Source organism: Anser cygnoides, chromosome 11 (assembly GCF_040182565.1).
Source record: "Anser cygnoides isolate HZ-2024a breed goose chromosome 11, Taihu_goose_T2T_genome, whole genome shotgun sequence".
In the NCBI taxonomy this organism is placed as follows: Eukaryota; Metazoa; Chordata; class Aves; order Anseriformes; family Anatidae; genus Anser; species Anser cygnoides.
The window spans coordinates 20307749-20324589 of NC_089883.1; the positions used below are offsets into that span (position 1 = coordinate 20307749).

The following is a 16841-nucleotide window of genomic DNA, read 5'->3' on the forward strand; positions in this document are numbered from 1 at the left end:
CTTGCTTGTAAGTCATAAGGAAGGTTCAATAAAGCACTGGATAAGCTCCAAGAAGAAAAAACAAACATCAGGTACATCCCAAGACAATTCACAGAACTACGGGGAAGAAAAACAGACAAACATTTTTAGTCAGCACGCTAACACTCCACTTATTTCTGTCCTTGCTATTTAAGCCTCGTTTCATCATCAGTTGTGAAGCTGTAAATTATCATCAATACTTTTTAAAATAATTGTGGGTATTTTGCATTTTTCACCAAGGGAAAAATACACATTTTCTTTCCCGAACACCAGAAAAAAAAGATATCAAGAGAGTCAACACAAAATTCAAGCCAATCTGACACACGTAGCATAAAAAGGAGGGTATGGAAAAAGGATAACACATGTTGTGTTAGTGTTAATATAAAATGATGCATCATCTAAGAAAACTGTGAAAGAGCTATTTATCTTAAAGAAAGATACCTTTCAGCGTCAGGGTTTCCCTTAAACCAACATATATAAACTTGATTGCAAGAAAGCAGAAACTCCCTAACATTATGAGTGAGGTATGAACATGGAAACTCACAAGCTGCCCAGGGTTAGTTTTAAATTGCACAACTGTGATTTTGGCACTTGAGCTTTTTCCAGTTATTCCTGTGAGGGAGAAACAAGGAAAAAAAAAACCAGACACAAAAAAACATGCTTTAGCCACGACACTTTGGCTTGATCCTTCTTCATCTTCTGTGGGATATACTCCTCCCTTCACAAATATAGCATAGTCTGAGTAGCAGTTTATTTTAAGCTGAAAAATAAGACTGTGAGGTGGCAAGCTCACACAGTTTGAGTAGTTATCTCATTCCATGCTAGTAAACAGAACTCAAAACTACTGGCATTAAATCTGATCAGCACCAACACTGGACCAACAGCTATAGCAGGGTTCTAGATCTCAAAATACAACCCTCAGCCAACCAAGCACAACAACTTCCCCAACAAAAACACTAAATGCAAGTGTACCAAACACCTGAATAGAACGGATAGAGATTGCAGCTGCTGCCAAAAAAATTACATTTATTTCCTTTACATAGTGATCCATGTAAAATTTTCCAAAAATGGATTTATCGTAGAGATCAACAATGAATCCTAATGTAAGAACACATCCTATACAGAATGTTTACCATACATCTTTACACTGGCAGATGAAGAAGAAAAAACAAACAAACAAAAAACAATCCGCAAATTGCAAATTCATCAGGCTAGGATTAGCATGTCTTTTTCACAGTTATGAAGTGAGGTATCGTGAGAAGATCAGGAAAAGCATAAAACAATATAAAATCAGATATAATTTGATTCAGTCATAGGATATAAAAAAGAGGGTGTGTTAGTTAATACTTTCACTGTTTCATAAGAATTTATTTATCTTTAATTTACAATACATAAAGAATACAGTGTATATATGATTCACGACTATCATTGATAACTGCATGAATGCTATTGCCTCCCAGAAAATTTCAACACAACCCAAAGACACGAAGCTACTTTTGCTGGGAAACTGGCTCTACAACCTCTCATTTCATGACTTAATAGAAAACAAAGCAAGAAACAAAAACACTTCTAAAGTTACACTTCGACTTTAATAAATCTTTTTTTTCCCAAGTATCATTCCATTAAAGGTTTTAAACCAGAAAAATACTCTTAAAAATAAATAAAATAATCAAGAAACCAAGTCTTGTGAAAGTATTTTTGTCAGATTCTGTCAGAGAATCATTTCAGCATGAATTTACTTAATTTTACATCATTTTTTCAGCTACTTAGCTTATATGTCAGAATGTCCAAGAGTTTTAAAGCAATTAAAGATACAAGCTAGTAATCAATACTAGTTTGCAGCTTTTCTCTAAGTCTTTCATGTCCAGACAAGTAAAAAAAAAAACACCTCAGCTCAAATCAAAGGGCATCACTAGGCAACACTGGGTATTAGTCACATTGCCCTCCTAGAAGCACTTTCAAGTCAAGCCACACGGAAGTGTCTAAGCATTAGAATAGCCTAGCTAAATTTCATGAGTGTAATGTGTAATACTTCTTATAGCAAACGTTAAAAGAACATTTATCAGAAATAAAATCTCGTCAATCTTTCCCACATAATAATCTCTGTAAGTTCAACAACACTCAGCTTGATTAGCAGTTTAAAGCCGTTAGAAAAACAAGCAGTTTACTAGAACGGGCTGACACCAAGGACTCCTGTGCCTACTGGCTGAAAAATAAATACCCATTACTTCACTGGAAAGCCACCACCTCGTGTTTAACACGTTCCTGTGGCTGCAGCTTCACATCAGATCTGAGTTAAAACTTGCTGCCACATACACAAGTGTCCTGCTCTAGCTGCTTCCCCTTGCACTACCTCAAGTCACAACCAACTCTTCACGGTGCCAGTTCAGGCAGCAACACCAGTAAAAACAAAACAAAACAAACTATTCATTTACCTCTAAAGGGTCAGGTAAGTTTTCAAAGACAGCCAAGTAAATGTTTACACCTCTGCCAAAGAAAACATCCTTTGCCCACATCCCCTAAGTCATGACTACACCAACTTACTGGTTTGATGCTCACTTGGCCAATAAAGCAGTTCTGTTGGCTTATCTGGTACAAATATCAAACTCAGCAGAAAGTAAGTTTCCTGAGATTTTAGCAAGTTGACTCTCTGAGCTAGACAAGACACTGCCAAGCCTGCTTCTAGGAAGAGGGGACTGCATGGGCAGCTGCTCCTCTCAGTTGCAGCCCCTCGATCCATCAGATGTGCTCCAGCATGAAAACTGTCAAGTTGCATGGCTAGGATAGAGGAAAATGCCTAGTGCAAAATGCTACCCAGCACTAGTAAGAAAACTGCAGTTCAACAACTGGGAAGTATATAGTTGAAGGATATAATTGAAACTACAAAACTATATAGCCAAGAACAGCTTTCAATGACGGTTTCAGAATTTATCATACATTCTACCACTAGCCAGAAAATCTAGTACTCAGCTTCATGCCAGCGCTTCAAAGAAATCTATTTTTGGAAGTTGTTCAAATCATGCCCTTTCTGGATAAGGTATTCTGACTAGGTAGTACAAAAGTAAACTAAACTCAACCTACTTTCTCCTTCCTTCTCCTTATACATTTTAGTTTTGGCTTAGTATTTTTAATTTGGTTAAGAAGAATCAATTCCAAGCAGTTCTCATATACTTGGAGGCTAGAAAAAGAGAGAGCAAAATTGCCCTTGAGTTAAACAAAACTGTGCATTAGACTAACAACTAACAAATACTGTAGATAAGACAAAGTTCATTCAAATGACTTTAATTACAAGGTGATTGCTAAACCAATTTAAGCTGAAAGAATATTTTCTAAAATTCCATGTTTTAATAAGACTTAAAAGGGCAATGTACAAAAGAAGACAGTATAAAAAAAGTACTTCTTTTAATCTTTGTAATCCACAAAAAGCCTCATTTCTGGAAGCTGAAGTGAACCACTTACTAAGTAAAGGCTTAGTTAGCATCAAACCTATGAGAGTGATTAAAACATTTTCACTCTTAGGAGTGTAGTACAAACAGCCAACACTTCAATTAAACTGACATTTAAGCAAACATGTCATCAGTGAAATGGTGGTGTACGTTTTGCATTGTCATTTAAGAGGTATCTGGGAGGCTTTTACATGAAAGTACAGCATGTTGTATCCACACAGCATAAGAAATAACTCCCTTTCTCTACAGCTGGCTTCTTCCTGAGAAGGTTACAAATGAAAAGCAGGTAACCTCATGTAAGGAACCAGACTCCCAGCAGAGGACTTAACCTAAGAGGATTACAGGGTCAAAATTCCAGCAGATGGAGAAAGGTTTTTTCTGCACATTGAAGAGACACAGGAACTCTTGGTAACAGTTATTAAAAAAAAAAAAAAAGTTTCTTAGGCACTCAGACTTCTGAGTAGAAATTTTTCACTTTGTTTTCATATTTGCAAGTGTCTACACTGCAGTCAGCTGCTCAGCAGAATATGTTAACACACGCAGAGCTCTGTGCTACTGCAGCTAGAATGCTTCCCACACTTTCCAGGCAGGAAAAATGGAGGTAGAGTACTTCAGTAAACTGTTACCCTAATTAAACACAGAAAAAGCAAGATGTCCAAGTTAAATGCTGCATCTCGAAGAACCAGCGAATGTCAGACAGCAAAATGCTCACTATTAGGCACTTGAACCCTTCTATCATTTTACAGAAAAGCAGAATTCAGCTGGGGAGGAGAGAGATGGGTAACAATTATTCTTACATAATTATTAGCTACTTTGTTATGTTGCGTAACACAAATCCATATAATAAACTTTTCATAGCACCAGTCAACGCTTTCATTAAAAGAGGCATTAAGCTATGCTTTCTGCTACCTCTTTGAAGTCACGAATTCTGTAAGATTGTGTGAAAAGTCAGTTAAAAAACCAGCACCGATAACATCTGAATGCTATCTCACCAACGAGGGAAACTACACATGTGAAATTTAATCTCAAAAAGAAAGTATGGTAAAGATCAGATACTTCTTGTAGCCTTTCCCTACTTTACAACTGGCATTTGCACAATCAAATAAGGTGTTTAAAAATAGTGTAGAAGCAGCAATGATTCTGCCCATAATATTATCCTCCACTAATGTCACAGCTAAACCAATCTATTTATAAAACCAACCAGGAACAATAGGCAATAGCACCATAAGGATTATATGAGAGTATGAAACAGTATTACTAGGATGTACATTCACAGTGCGGCTCACTGCACTTTTAAAAGAGACTTTTATGAACTTGCAGAAATTTGCTTGGTTTGTTTAACTCTGACATTTACATCACTAGCATATAATTATTATTATTTTTAATGCTCAGGCAAGACGTGGATTTTCATTCTGGGCTTCAATTCATGGAAACAGAAATGTCTTAGGTGATCAGTATACTACTCTAACTGCAGAAACTTCAGTTCACTCAGACATGATAAGAAATACTTTCAGTCAAAAAATCCCAAAATATGCCAGCATAGTAATGTACTGTCCACAATAAATAAGGAATGCCTAGGAAAAAAACAGTATTGTACTGTACCACTCACATTCTTCCAACCCTTCTGTACAAATGATAAGCTTTTTCTCCATATCCTTACTGGAAACACTTATAATTTAAGCATTCTATGTGAAGATTATGATTTCCCCTAATAAACTCAGTAAAATTACCGATTTATTCTATTGGCCAACTAATTACTGCAGTTTTCAAAACTGAAATGTACCGTACATGATAAAAAAAAATGGCACTATGATGATCTCTGGTGCAGCATCTGCTGTGGTAAGACAAGATTTTAAAAATTAGGGAAAGTAAAAAAACAAACAAACAAAAAAACAAAAACAAAAACAAAAAAACACACTTTATTCACGCCAGAAACAGAGACTTCATTGGAATTTTCCTTTATCAAAATAACCCCATTATGGCTACTTACATCTTTGCTGTAAGAGAACTGTACAATATATATAAATATATATATATATAAAGCAACGTTAGTGCTTCCTCGTTATTAATCGTCATCATCATCTTCTTCATCGCTGATCACATATTTCTTATGCTTCTTACTTGCTTTGTCATCATCCTCTGCTTTTCTCTTTCCAGAAGGTTCACCTTCCTGAAGGTGAGAACGGACAGAAAACAAACAAACAAACCATATTTCAGGCTAAAATACTCAGAAGAACAACAGACAACAATTATTTTCTGAAAGAAAAGCAGAATTATTAGTTCTAGTCTTCCCACTTCATGCTACTGAAAACAAAAAAAAAATTGTAAATCAGCAAGACTTTTTGTTTGCTGTTGTTTTTAAACAAATAAACCACACTCTGGCATCAAGGAAAAAGACTGAAGAGAAAACACTAGTACTAAGAATCAACACCACAGCTTACAGTCCAAGAAATATAAGTGTAGGAGGCTTTAAAGAGATGGTCACAGGAACTTAAATCATTTAGACTTCAGTTACTCACCAGAATTCATGACGAGCTAGATATTACTCGATCACTTGAGGTAACATCAATTTACAAATAGCTTGATTGTTTTTTAAATTTAAAAATACCTCAAACCATTTAATTCAAATGCTAAAATATAGACACTAACGCATGAAGTAAACTAAAATCTAGTGTTTTCCTGTATGTAAAACGCTTAAGCAGACATGGCGGGATACTTGTTGATCTCATATTTTTCTACCTAAAAACTTGAAGAAAACATTTAACTTCACGATACAGATACAAGTTTCTTTGTTGAAAAATCAACCCTAATATCAGAAATGAGTGGTTCACAATGCAGAGTTCTAGAAGAAATACTGAAACTATTTAAAAACTGTTTGTGAATACAAGAACAGGGAAAACAACAACAAAACAGCGGATTCTGATTATCTAACTGGCCTACAACACATTCCTGAATTGCTTCCCTTTACCTCATCTACATTTCTAATTCAACTTTTTTTTTTTTTGTCATACTGTATTTCCAGTTAATTACCTGTTTGAAAGCAATACCATAATGACTTTTACAGGCTGGATGACCAATTCCTAGCACCTAAATATAAAGTCAGTGGGGTGATTGTTAATCTAAACACATTTACACCAGTGCAGGTTAAATCATCCTTCTAAACAGCAATTTGATTCAGAATATGAAGACTTTTGCTCACGCTACAAGTAATTAGTTGTAAATGAAAAACTCATCAATTTGGAAACAAAGAATGAGCAGTAACTTGATTATTGCTTAAAAATAAACGTGTTGTAGAAATACCCTCAATTCTAAGTAACCTCTTTTCCCATTATTTTATTTTATTTATTTATTTTTAAGAGCAACACACATTAATTGGATTTTAAGAAGCAGCAAAAGACAACACAGCCTTTTGGAATTTTAATGAATTACTTTTTATTCAAAGCATTTTCTTCTACATTTACATTAAATTAGTATGGTGAGAATCTGAATTAGGAAAGAATTTTAAGCATGGGAAACAGAAATTAGTATGGGTGGGAAATCTCAATCATAGCTACTTCCTCAGAACGTTTATTCTCTTATAATCTAGCTAGGCTATTGTTAAATGATTCACCTTCCTCTTTAGCAGGCTATCTCCATTAATTACAGTAACAATAAAACCACTTGCCATGTGATGATAATGTGCATTAATAACAGGCTGATGTTTCCAGTACTGGTAACAAATTGTTATTAGGAGGGAAATTTGGGCTGTGCTGTTGACTGACAGCACACAAAAGCAAGTCTGTGTAGAAGTTGTTCATTGTTTCACATATGTGGATACATATTAAAAAAAAAACAACTTCCTACCTGCTGACTGAAAGCAAGTAGTTAGGCTATCCTGTTTTATTCTCCTAACGTCGTAGCACCCCTCTGTGGCCCTGATGGGAATATTGCCTTTACATCACGTAACTGTAAAATGGAGGCTACCATTCTCAAGCAGCAGAGAAATCCAGTTGACTAGATCCTTTCTTTTCAGAGACTAGAATTGCAAAATCCTGACGTTGATTGCTACATTATAAACTAACAGCTAGTAGTGTCTTGTCAATAAAATAAATAAATAAATAATTTCTACTAACAGACACTAGCGGAGCTCTCAAAATTACAGTGTTGTCTACAGGCCTCACTATGGCTTTCTGAAAGATTAGTCATATTTTCCAAAATATTATATTTTCCTCGATAACTAATAACGAGCCAGGATCTATGAATTTCAAAGAAAAACTCATTTTCACTCCTGCTTCATAAAACATTTGCGTATTAGTGCAAATACCCAGCTAACAATATAGGAGGAATAGCATCACAGCAGCAAGAACACACGTTCAGAATGTAGCAAACATCTCAACAGGCTGGGAAATAAGACATACCTGGCAAGAAATTTACAGGAAGCACAATACAGAAATGAAAATGACAGAAACCTTACTCCTCAAAAATCAAGATTTCTCATATTAGAGTTATGTGTCATAGTGAAAACTATGTCATATATTGCTCATTTAAACAAAACTTCAGAGTTTCAGCAGCTGTGATTAAAGACATCTGACATGCATTCTCTAAAAGGACATATTGCAAGCTATACTGCCAAACTGCTCTTTTAAGATGCTTTATTATGGAAGCCTTTAAAATTCAACAGTAAGATTTGAGTCACTTCAGCAGCTGTTAGAGTAGCATACTGGACATAACAGTAGGAAAGCACCTAAAAGAAATCTGGGACAATAACTAAGATAATTTTAACAGTTAAAATAATCTCTTAAGGGAAATAGTGATATAAAACTTTCAATAAAGAATTGAAAAATATCCCACAAGCTTAGTACTTCATGGTTCCACTTCTAATGTTGAATGAAAACAGTTAAGTTTCTAATCTCAAAAATGGTAACTGTCAATCTTAAAAAGCACTGTTAAACACCAGTGCAGTAACTGAAGAAGCGACTTGCTTGAACAAAACCTCAAGATGGGATAAACACAAAGATTTGTTTGCTCATACCTAGCACTGATAAGTTACAAACCAAAAAATACCTGAAAATTTAAAAGAGGAAACAGCACTACTACTCTAGCTAGCAGTTAACTTGATAGTGGTCTAATGTTTTGGATGATACTCAGGTGACGGATAACATCTGTTTAGCATCGGATTAACTGCACCTTAGGGTTTTTTTTTTTGTTGTTTTTTTTAAAATCTTCTATTTAAAAAGAGTAGAAATGTTATATGAAAACTCTTCCTTTGTTTTCACAATAAACAGGAGAGGACCTTGTAGTTTAGGAAACAAGACTGAACTAGGATTCTGATGTTGAATCTTTTTACTCCTTGCATAATTTTGGTCAAGTCATTTTACACAGCCCTGTATCAATGTTTCCATCTTTAAATCAGCAATAATAATAGTGACTTCCTTCAGATATCACTCAGGTCTATGAACTGACACAGCAAATAAGAAATTGGCATGATTAATTACTGTTGACAGCATGCCAAGTCAAATACTACATTCATCAGAGCATAAATGAAACTACAGAAGTCTCAGCTTTAAAAACTGGATTAAGTGCAGGAAATGTTCCCGACTGAAAATGAGTACCTTTTTAAGAACAAAATCATTTTCTTACCTCATCACTAGTCAGTTTCTTTGCCTTGAGTAGTCTTTGTGTTTTATCTTCATCTGAGCCCTCATCACTGTCAGAAGAATAGATTCTAGCACGTTCCTCTACAGAAAAAAAAAAAAGAAGGTATTTATCTGAAATTGGTAAGGAAAAAGACAGTATGAAAAATACTTCTCTTACACTTAGTCTCACAAAAGGCTCGCGGAATCTAACCCCACAAAGGAAATAAACTTACACAAACTGAATTTACATCTCCTTATGTATCAAATTAAGTGGCAAAACACAGCCTCATCAGGACTCTCTTTTGAAATTAATCTGTCTGAATTACACAAATCCAACTTGTCTACTAGTAAGGTTTATTATTACCTCTGATGCCACCTTTGTATCTGTTTTTGATAGCAGCTAGACTGATCGCATCATCACCCTCATCCTCTTCTTCATAGCGATCAGGTTCTAAATAATTTGCACTCAGACCACGCTGGTGCTGCTTCTCTCGCATTCTTCGCTGCTGAGATTCTCTACGAATGGAAGCTCTTAATCTCTCCTCTTCTTTCTGTCCAAAGAAAGAAACAAAAGATAAAGATTGAGGGAAAAAAATAATAAAATACTCAGAGTATCTTGTATTCTACTGTAGCTTTTGAAATCATTTCACAGGAGTGGAAAGAATGTACATAAAACTGATTTTTTGTAAATGTAAGGTAATGCAATTTCAAACAAAAAAGACTGCATGCACAAATTGCACCCATGGCTAACTACTCTTACCTATAAAACTACTCCTACCTATAACTCTGATAGACTCTGTTTTTCAAAAACACATTAAATGTTCAGAAGTGTTCAGCTAGATTACAGTTGTGATTATTATTTTTTTTAAGATTAAATCAGCAGATAAAAAAGCTCTATGTGAGAATACCTTAATCATTTCTGTCCGCTGAGACTCTGGATCACGACCTGCCATTGGCAAAATACGAATTTTCTGGGTCTTTGAACATCTATCTGCCAGAGACAAAGTCATCTTCCTGTGAGTGGCGCTGTCTGTAGAGTGTGGCCTGTTGGAGAATTGCTATGGGTTAAATACTTCTAAAAAGAATTTATCCATTTTCAAATGACAGTTGCAGGGCAGGAATACTTAAGGTTTCAAAGATTCATCTGCACAAAAGTAAAAGCATTATTACTATTATTTTAATTCTTGTGCACTATACTAGCTACTGGAGACATCAATTCCTCTCAGCAAACTGGCTGCAGTCCATCACCAGCCTAAACAATCATCCTCACATTTCACTGCAATATCCCAAGGCACAATCACCATCCTGATGGCCACCATGCATCACAAGAAAGGTTAATTTCAGAGAATATTAATATTCTGATTCACATGAGGACTTGCACTTAAAAATACAAATTAAAATTTATAAAAAAAAATACATGTAGTCTACTGTAGTTTACTAATTTGTACCTCTAATTTCTATGTACTAGCCACAACATTTATTTGCAAAAATAGTAACACCATTTGATATGGAATATCATGTTTACCTGAAGGTTAACTTTGTCTTGAAAACAGCCTGTCCTTGTAGACCTGTCCCTTGTCTGATAAACAAATGGTTGTGATCTCCCTGCAGTGGTGCCTTGTACACATCAAAGACCTCATTTCCCAAGTGGAGAGACATGCTTAAAAGAGATTCATATTATCAGTTACTTGATAAAGTCACTGCAGTCTATTTTTTGCCTCATTTATAAAAAGAGAAAGCCTTCACATTTCCTTTTTACATATAGCCAATAATTATATTTCAATCCAGATGAAGCAGAGCATAAAATTTTCAAAGCACTGAGACTAAAATAATTTCTGCTGTGCAGAACTGACACTGAAGTTTGTTGACCTTTCAATTTTGCACGCCACGGCATTTCACTGTAAAAACAACTGTATTCCTTCAACAGCAAGAAGTCTAAACCAACCTTCCATCCGACCACTTGACTATCCGGGCATTACTTTCTCTAATCTCATTCCCTTCCTCATCTCGACGCATCCGCCACCGTATTGTGTTTTCTACCTGTCAGAATAGAAACTTCTTTTTAATTCATAGTTTAACTAATAGTAAGGAATACTCTGGTAAAATACACTCTATAAAGATTGAGAATTACAGTTAGAAGGGTTACTCAATTTGCTGTATGATGCAAAGAAACAAAGGTGAAAGGGATGGCTTTTACAGATGAAATGCAGATGTGAAGGGTTTGTTTGTTTGTTTTAGCATTACTAAAACTCAGCAACCTTTCTCAGCAGTGAACTGGTCCATGCCTTCATAACCTGAACCATAAGTCAAAATACCATTCTAAAATACCAGAAATAGACTTTGAAGAAATGTGGCTATTTGAGCATAGAAGAGGAAAGGAAAATTAATATCATACCTTGAGTTTTAACCTAGTTCTACCTTCTTCATCAAGCATCTCCTCATCTTCAAATTCATCTTCATAATACTGGGGATCAAAGGGTCTGTAATAAATTATACAACAGTCTTTACTCTTCTAAAGAATAATCCAGATTGTTCTTGTGCCAAATAACAGGTGCTTGAAAGGTTTAAACCATACACTGCACACAACAGTAGGCACTGCAGCGGTGAGACAGCCATTTCCACACTAACGTAATTTACTGCATTGATTCTACACCACAGGAGGCCTACCCAAGTGTCTTCACTACCATCAATTACAGCCACTTTAACAGACCCTCTAAATGGCTCAAGCTAAAGAAAGCAAGTCTGCCTCAAAAAGGTTTCCTCGGTATCAACATGATGAAGTGAGGGTTAAATTTATAAATAAATACACATAACTGTATACAGGGAAAATCAAAATGAAAATATTTTATAAATGTGGTGAGCTATAGATTTTCTAAGAGCACAATCTTTTAAAATTTGAATCTGAGAATCAATCAAACAGAAATAAAGAGATTGTTCTTTCTCTTTCTTCAAAAAGAAAACCAAACCAAACCAAAAACAGAAAACACCAAGAACCTGACAGCTGGGGAAAAAATAAGCCCACTCAATAGCCTAATAGTTTCAAGATCGCTTGCAATGGAAAGAAACAATAATCAGGCTCTGCTACTGTAAAATTCTACTTTCAGTCCTGTCTGACCCCAGTGATCCTCAGGACTTCTATCACTGATTACAGCCACTAACTGGATTCTTAATAGTTCTCTCCTTAAACAGTCTATAGCACAAAAACTAGGGCGAATGATTTAATTAAGGTATGACAGAAACAATACTACGCTGCCAGGTAAGAAGATATGTATTAAATAATCCAATAAAGTTCCTAACAGAACACTCGAAGAGATGAAATTAACAGCAGTTTACTAGAGGTGCTGATGGTGGGCTTTGGGGCCACATTTAACATCACAAGCAACTCTATTAATCTGTTTTGTTTCTTCCTCTGAATTCCAGAAAAATTCTTTTGCTTGGGTTAGGTAAAAAGTAAAATAAGTAACCACTGTCCCTTTTAATACTTAAATATCACATTTAGCACATGCAGGTAAAAAGAAGCTTATTCTAAAATTCAGAATGTTTCTATCACTCAAAAGTGCATAAAGATTCAGTGTATTTGGCTTTCATGTCTCTGAGAGACTGAGCCTTCGTTACTTTCAGTTAAATCATACATATGTATATATGTATGATTTTAAAGACAAAATTTATTTAGTCAGGGTGAACTCCAAGCTCATAGCATAGTTACTCAGCTCTTGATTAGCTAACAACCAGGCAAGTATTACTACTGACTTATCATCACTAAAAGTATGCACCTTAATGTTAACCATTTTAAATATGACCAATACATTTAATTTTATTGCTAAAACAAAAACAACATAGTGCAACACTAAAAAAAAAACAACTTATCAAGTATTTAATGCAGAATTACCTGGGCTCCACACTAAGGAAGTTGGGCAGCTTCACAAAATACAAATCATTACCCAAGTCTGTGTTTACTTTCGGTATTTCAACCTCTATTCTTGTCTCTGGAATAGGCTCTTCTTCCTGCTGTTCTTGACTCAGTCCATTCTCATCCTAAGGACAAAAAAGCACAATAAGCAAAAGTGAAAAATGTCATTCTGTCTCCTGGTGCTGTAATAAGCATTTACATTTTGCCTGAAGAAAAGCCATCAATATGCAGAGAGAGATCAGGAAGCTTCTGTAAAAAACATTTGCACCATTTCCGTGAAAGCAATCCAATTCAGCATTTTTACAGGATGCTTAAAGTGATTTCAAATATCAGCACAAACTCAAGAAACCAAAGACAGTAAGTAAACAACAAAAGAGCTGACATTCAGTTTTCAGCTAAGGACGGGAGAATCTGTGGGATAGCTTTTCTCAGACTAAAAAAAAAAAAAAAACACAACAAAAAACTAATGTTTTTCACTAAAACATTATCAAACTCAATCAATGTTCCAGACTTCAAAGTGGAATAGCAGCTTGTTTGTTTCAAAAGTCACGCCTACTCACAATGGGCTGTCCTGGAGTTGGTGGCTTGTCTTCTCCATCACTCCCTGAGGAAATGTCATCTGCACCTCCAAACAGGTCCATGACATCTGCATGTTCTTGAGGAGAAAAATTACTATTTTAAATACATATATATGGAAACACACACACACACCTATATACAAGTGCAGAAAAAAGGATTAACACATCCTTCATTCTTATTATCATTTAAAATCACCTACAAAGATTAAAAAAATGCTAATGTTCATGAAGCACAGATTATTTTCCTATCTTGCAAGAAAATGCTTCCCCTTGTGTTTTTAAGCTGAAGATTCAAGGTATGTTTTCCTGGAAAGACCCTATGAAATGCAAGAATCTAGCTGAAAAATTATGACAGAAGAATCAAGAGTCTAAGTTTGTCCTCAAGTTCCTACAATTTAAATACAAAGAACAATTTAAATATACATAAAAAACAACTTTGTTGCATGTTTTGGAAATCTTCCTTCTCATTAGAATCAACGCCTTTTTCTCAGCTAACTAAATGTCATAAAAAACAGTATAGGTTTTCTCAGGCTCTTCTGATAAGATACACCATGTCTTGGTATCTTCTGGCAACAGTGCATGAACCAGCACTCACAAAAGAAAAGCTCCGTCTTTCACAGAGGAAACTGAGAGACTGGCAGAGCTAAGTAGGAATAATCAGCAGACATACAGCGTGTATTTCCCCCTGCAGTGTTCTTGCTGTGCCATTTTGTTATTTCCATGGCACTACAGTTACTCCATATAGAAAATGCTGTCAATTGTATCAAGTCCCACAGCAGATGAATGGCGTGCTTAAGATGAGAATTAAAAGACAAATGAACCAAAAGCCCACAAAACAACCCCACCTTTTACCTTTCTGTCCTTCTGTATCACTGTCCACCTCTGAATCTGACGCAATTGGTTTCTTTCGCTTCATTCGCAAAACTTCATCCTCGCTATCGCTACCTCTTGCAGACTCTACCAAGGAGCACAATGACTCTCAGTAAATTAAGAATTTTGTTGCATATATTTCGAAATTCCTTTGTATTATTAAATTTGATTCAGATGGAAAGGAACTTAAATGGGCTTAGAAAAAAAGTTACAAAGATGACTGTAATTAAAAGCTATGTGATTAATGACTTTACATTTAAGTTGGAATCTTTTCAAGCCAATATGAAGTAAACAATAAAAAAATAACAGGCCTGTAAGAAGCAAATCATTACCACTGTATTTGGTCTTACCAGATTTATGCTCTTGTTCCTCCTCATCAGAGTGCTGGGCCTTTTCATCATCATCATCAGAGTTCTGCATCTTCTCCTCGTCAGAATGCTGGGCCCTTTCATCGTCATCAGAGTTCTGCATCTTCTCCTCATCTGAGGCCTGTGGCCTCTCCTCCTCATCGGAGTTCTGCATCTTCTCCTCGTCAGAGTTCTGGGCTCTCTCGTCATCGTCAGACATCTGCGGCCTTTCATCTTCATCAGAGTTCTGCACTTTCTCCTCATCGTCAGAGTTCTGCTGCCTCTCCTCATCATCTGACTGATCACTCTTGTCCTCCTTGCCCCACTTCTCATCCTCTGAATGTGCCTTTTCAGAACCATCTCCCTCCGAATGATGACTGCCTTCATCTGATCCGTGCCCTCGATCATCCTCCTCATCATCGTGAGCAGCTTCTGAAGCACTGTGCTGATCCACATCTGACTGATCATTATCTTCATGCTCAGAATGTCCTGAGGCTTCAGAGCGATTGTACGATCTTTCAGAGTGGTTGTCGCTGCCTGTATGATGGGATGCTCCTTCATCCTCACTGTCATCTCCAAACAGTTCTTTATTACTAGGTTTTATTGCCTCCCTGTCATCGTCCTGGTCACTGTCGCTTCCAGAAGCGTTACTACCAGAGCCAGCATTCTCCTGATCGGAATCAGATTCAGATCCAGAGTCAGAATCTGCAAAACAGACATCACCCTTTCAAACGTTAAATAAAACATCCCTACAGGGAGCCTCACAAGAAGATGAGCATTGATTTAAAAAAATAAAATAAACAAAACAAAAACCAACAACAGAGATCTATAAGAAAGAAGCATGTAAGTTACCTACGACAACAAAATAGCATGTGAAATGAAAGACATAACGAAACCTAACAGATGCCACATAAGGTCTCACCACCAGCTGTCATCTAAGATCCCAAAATTTAAAAGGAATAAGGAATTACACAAAACTTGAAGCAGTGAGAATTTTAAATACGCAACCACACAGTTTATGAAATCTTTCAAGTCTAAGACCGCCGCCGTTCCTTCAGACAAAGCTAGCTCCCCTGCACCTTTTCTCCACCCCGTTACTGCCGCCTTTGCAGGACGCGCCTCCAGCCGGGCAGAACGAGGCACACCTGCCCCGTGCAGAAACTGGGACAAACACTTCAAAACCCTGACTTTAACGGCGGAGCAGCACCTGCCGGGAGGCGCCCCGCCACCATCGCTGTTTTTTCACTAACGCGCCGCTCCCTGCCGGCGGACAAGCAGCAGCGCCGCGTCCCGAGGCCTCCGCGCCTGGCGGGGCCGGTCCCGGAGCGCCGCCGGCTGCAGCCAAGCCCGGCCGGGAACCGACGGCCTCGCCGGCCCGGGAGAGCGAGCGGCAGCGGCAGGGCGAGGACGGGAGGGAGGGAGGGAGGGGGCGCGGCGTGCCGGGCGGGACGGGGACGGCGCCGCGCACCTTTCTGCTCGGCCTCCGAGTCGGCGTCGCTGCCGAACAGCTCCTCCATGTCGGCCATGGCCGCCGCACGCGCCGCCGGCGCCGCGCCGTGACGCGGTAACGCAGCGCCCCGCCGCCACCGCCCCCCTCCCAACCCCCGGCTCGGTTCCGGGTACGGCGCCGGGCCCGCGCACGCGCCCTCCCCGCGCGGGAAGGCGGCCCCCGGCCCCACCGGCCGCCATCTTGTGTCGTTAGCGCCCTCCCCGCCTCGGGTGCTCTGGGGGTCCTTGCACGCCGCCACAGGCGGCCGCACAACCCGGCACACCCCGCCTCTCCCCGCCTGCCTCTTGCCGAGCACAAAGGGCCCGACGCGAGGTCCCCATCCGTTCCCAGCCCTGCTTGGGGCTGTGTTTCTCCCCCACTACTGTTTAAGCACACTCCGGTCACAGCCCAGCCACTCTTGGCAAGGGTCCGGTTAAGGGCACGCTGAAAAGGAAAGCACTTTCCATCGCTGACAGAAAGCGTCAGGCTGTTGTCTCCATTACCTCTGCACCTGCCCCCTGACAGACCTGGATGAGATAACACAGGGCTCAAAGCACGCGAGGAGGAT

The 16841-nt window shown here is 38.0% G+C and overlaps 1 protein-coding gene across 1 annotated transcript; it reads right to left on the minus strand.

Annotated features, from left to right (window-relative positions):
• Positions 1 to 1027: 1027 nt before the first annotated feature.
• On the minus strand, positions 1028 to 16399 carry LEO1 (LEO1 homolog, Paf1/RNA polymerase II complex component). Its single transcript, XM_048060135.2, has 12 exons — positions 16253 to 16399; positions 14788 to 15489; positions 14420 to 14524; positions 13550 to 13644; positions 12969 to 13114; positions 11475 to 11559; positions 11025 to 11119; positions 10605 to 10739; positions 9988 to 10123; positions 9444 to 9630; positions 9084 to 9181; positions 1028 to 5634 (listed from the first exon to the last, which is right to left on the minus strand). Exons 1-12 carry the CDS (start codon positions 16308 to 16310, stop codon positions 5530 to 5532), a joined length of 1947 nt encoding a protein of 648 aa, XP_047916092.1. The 5' UTR covers positions 16311 to 16399; the 3' UTR covers positions 1028 to 5529.
• Positions 16400 to 16841: the final 442 nt, after the last annotated feature.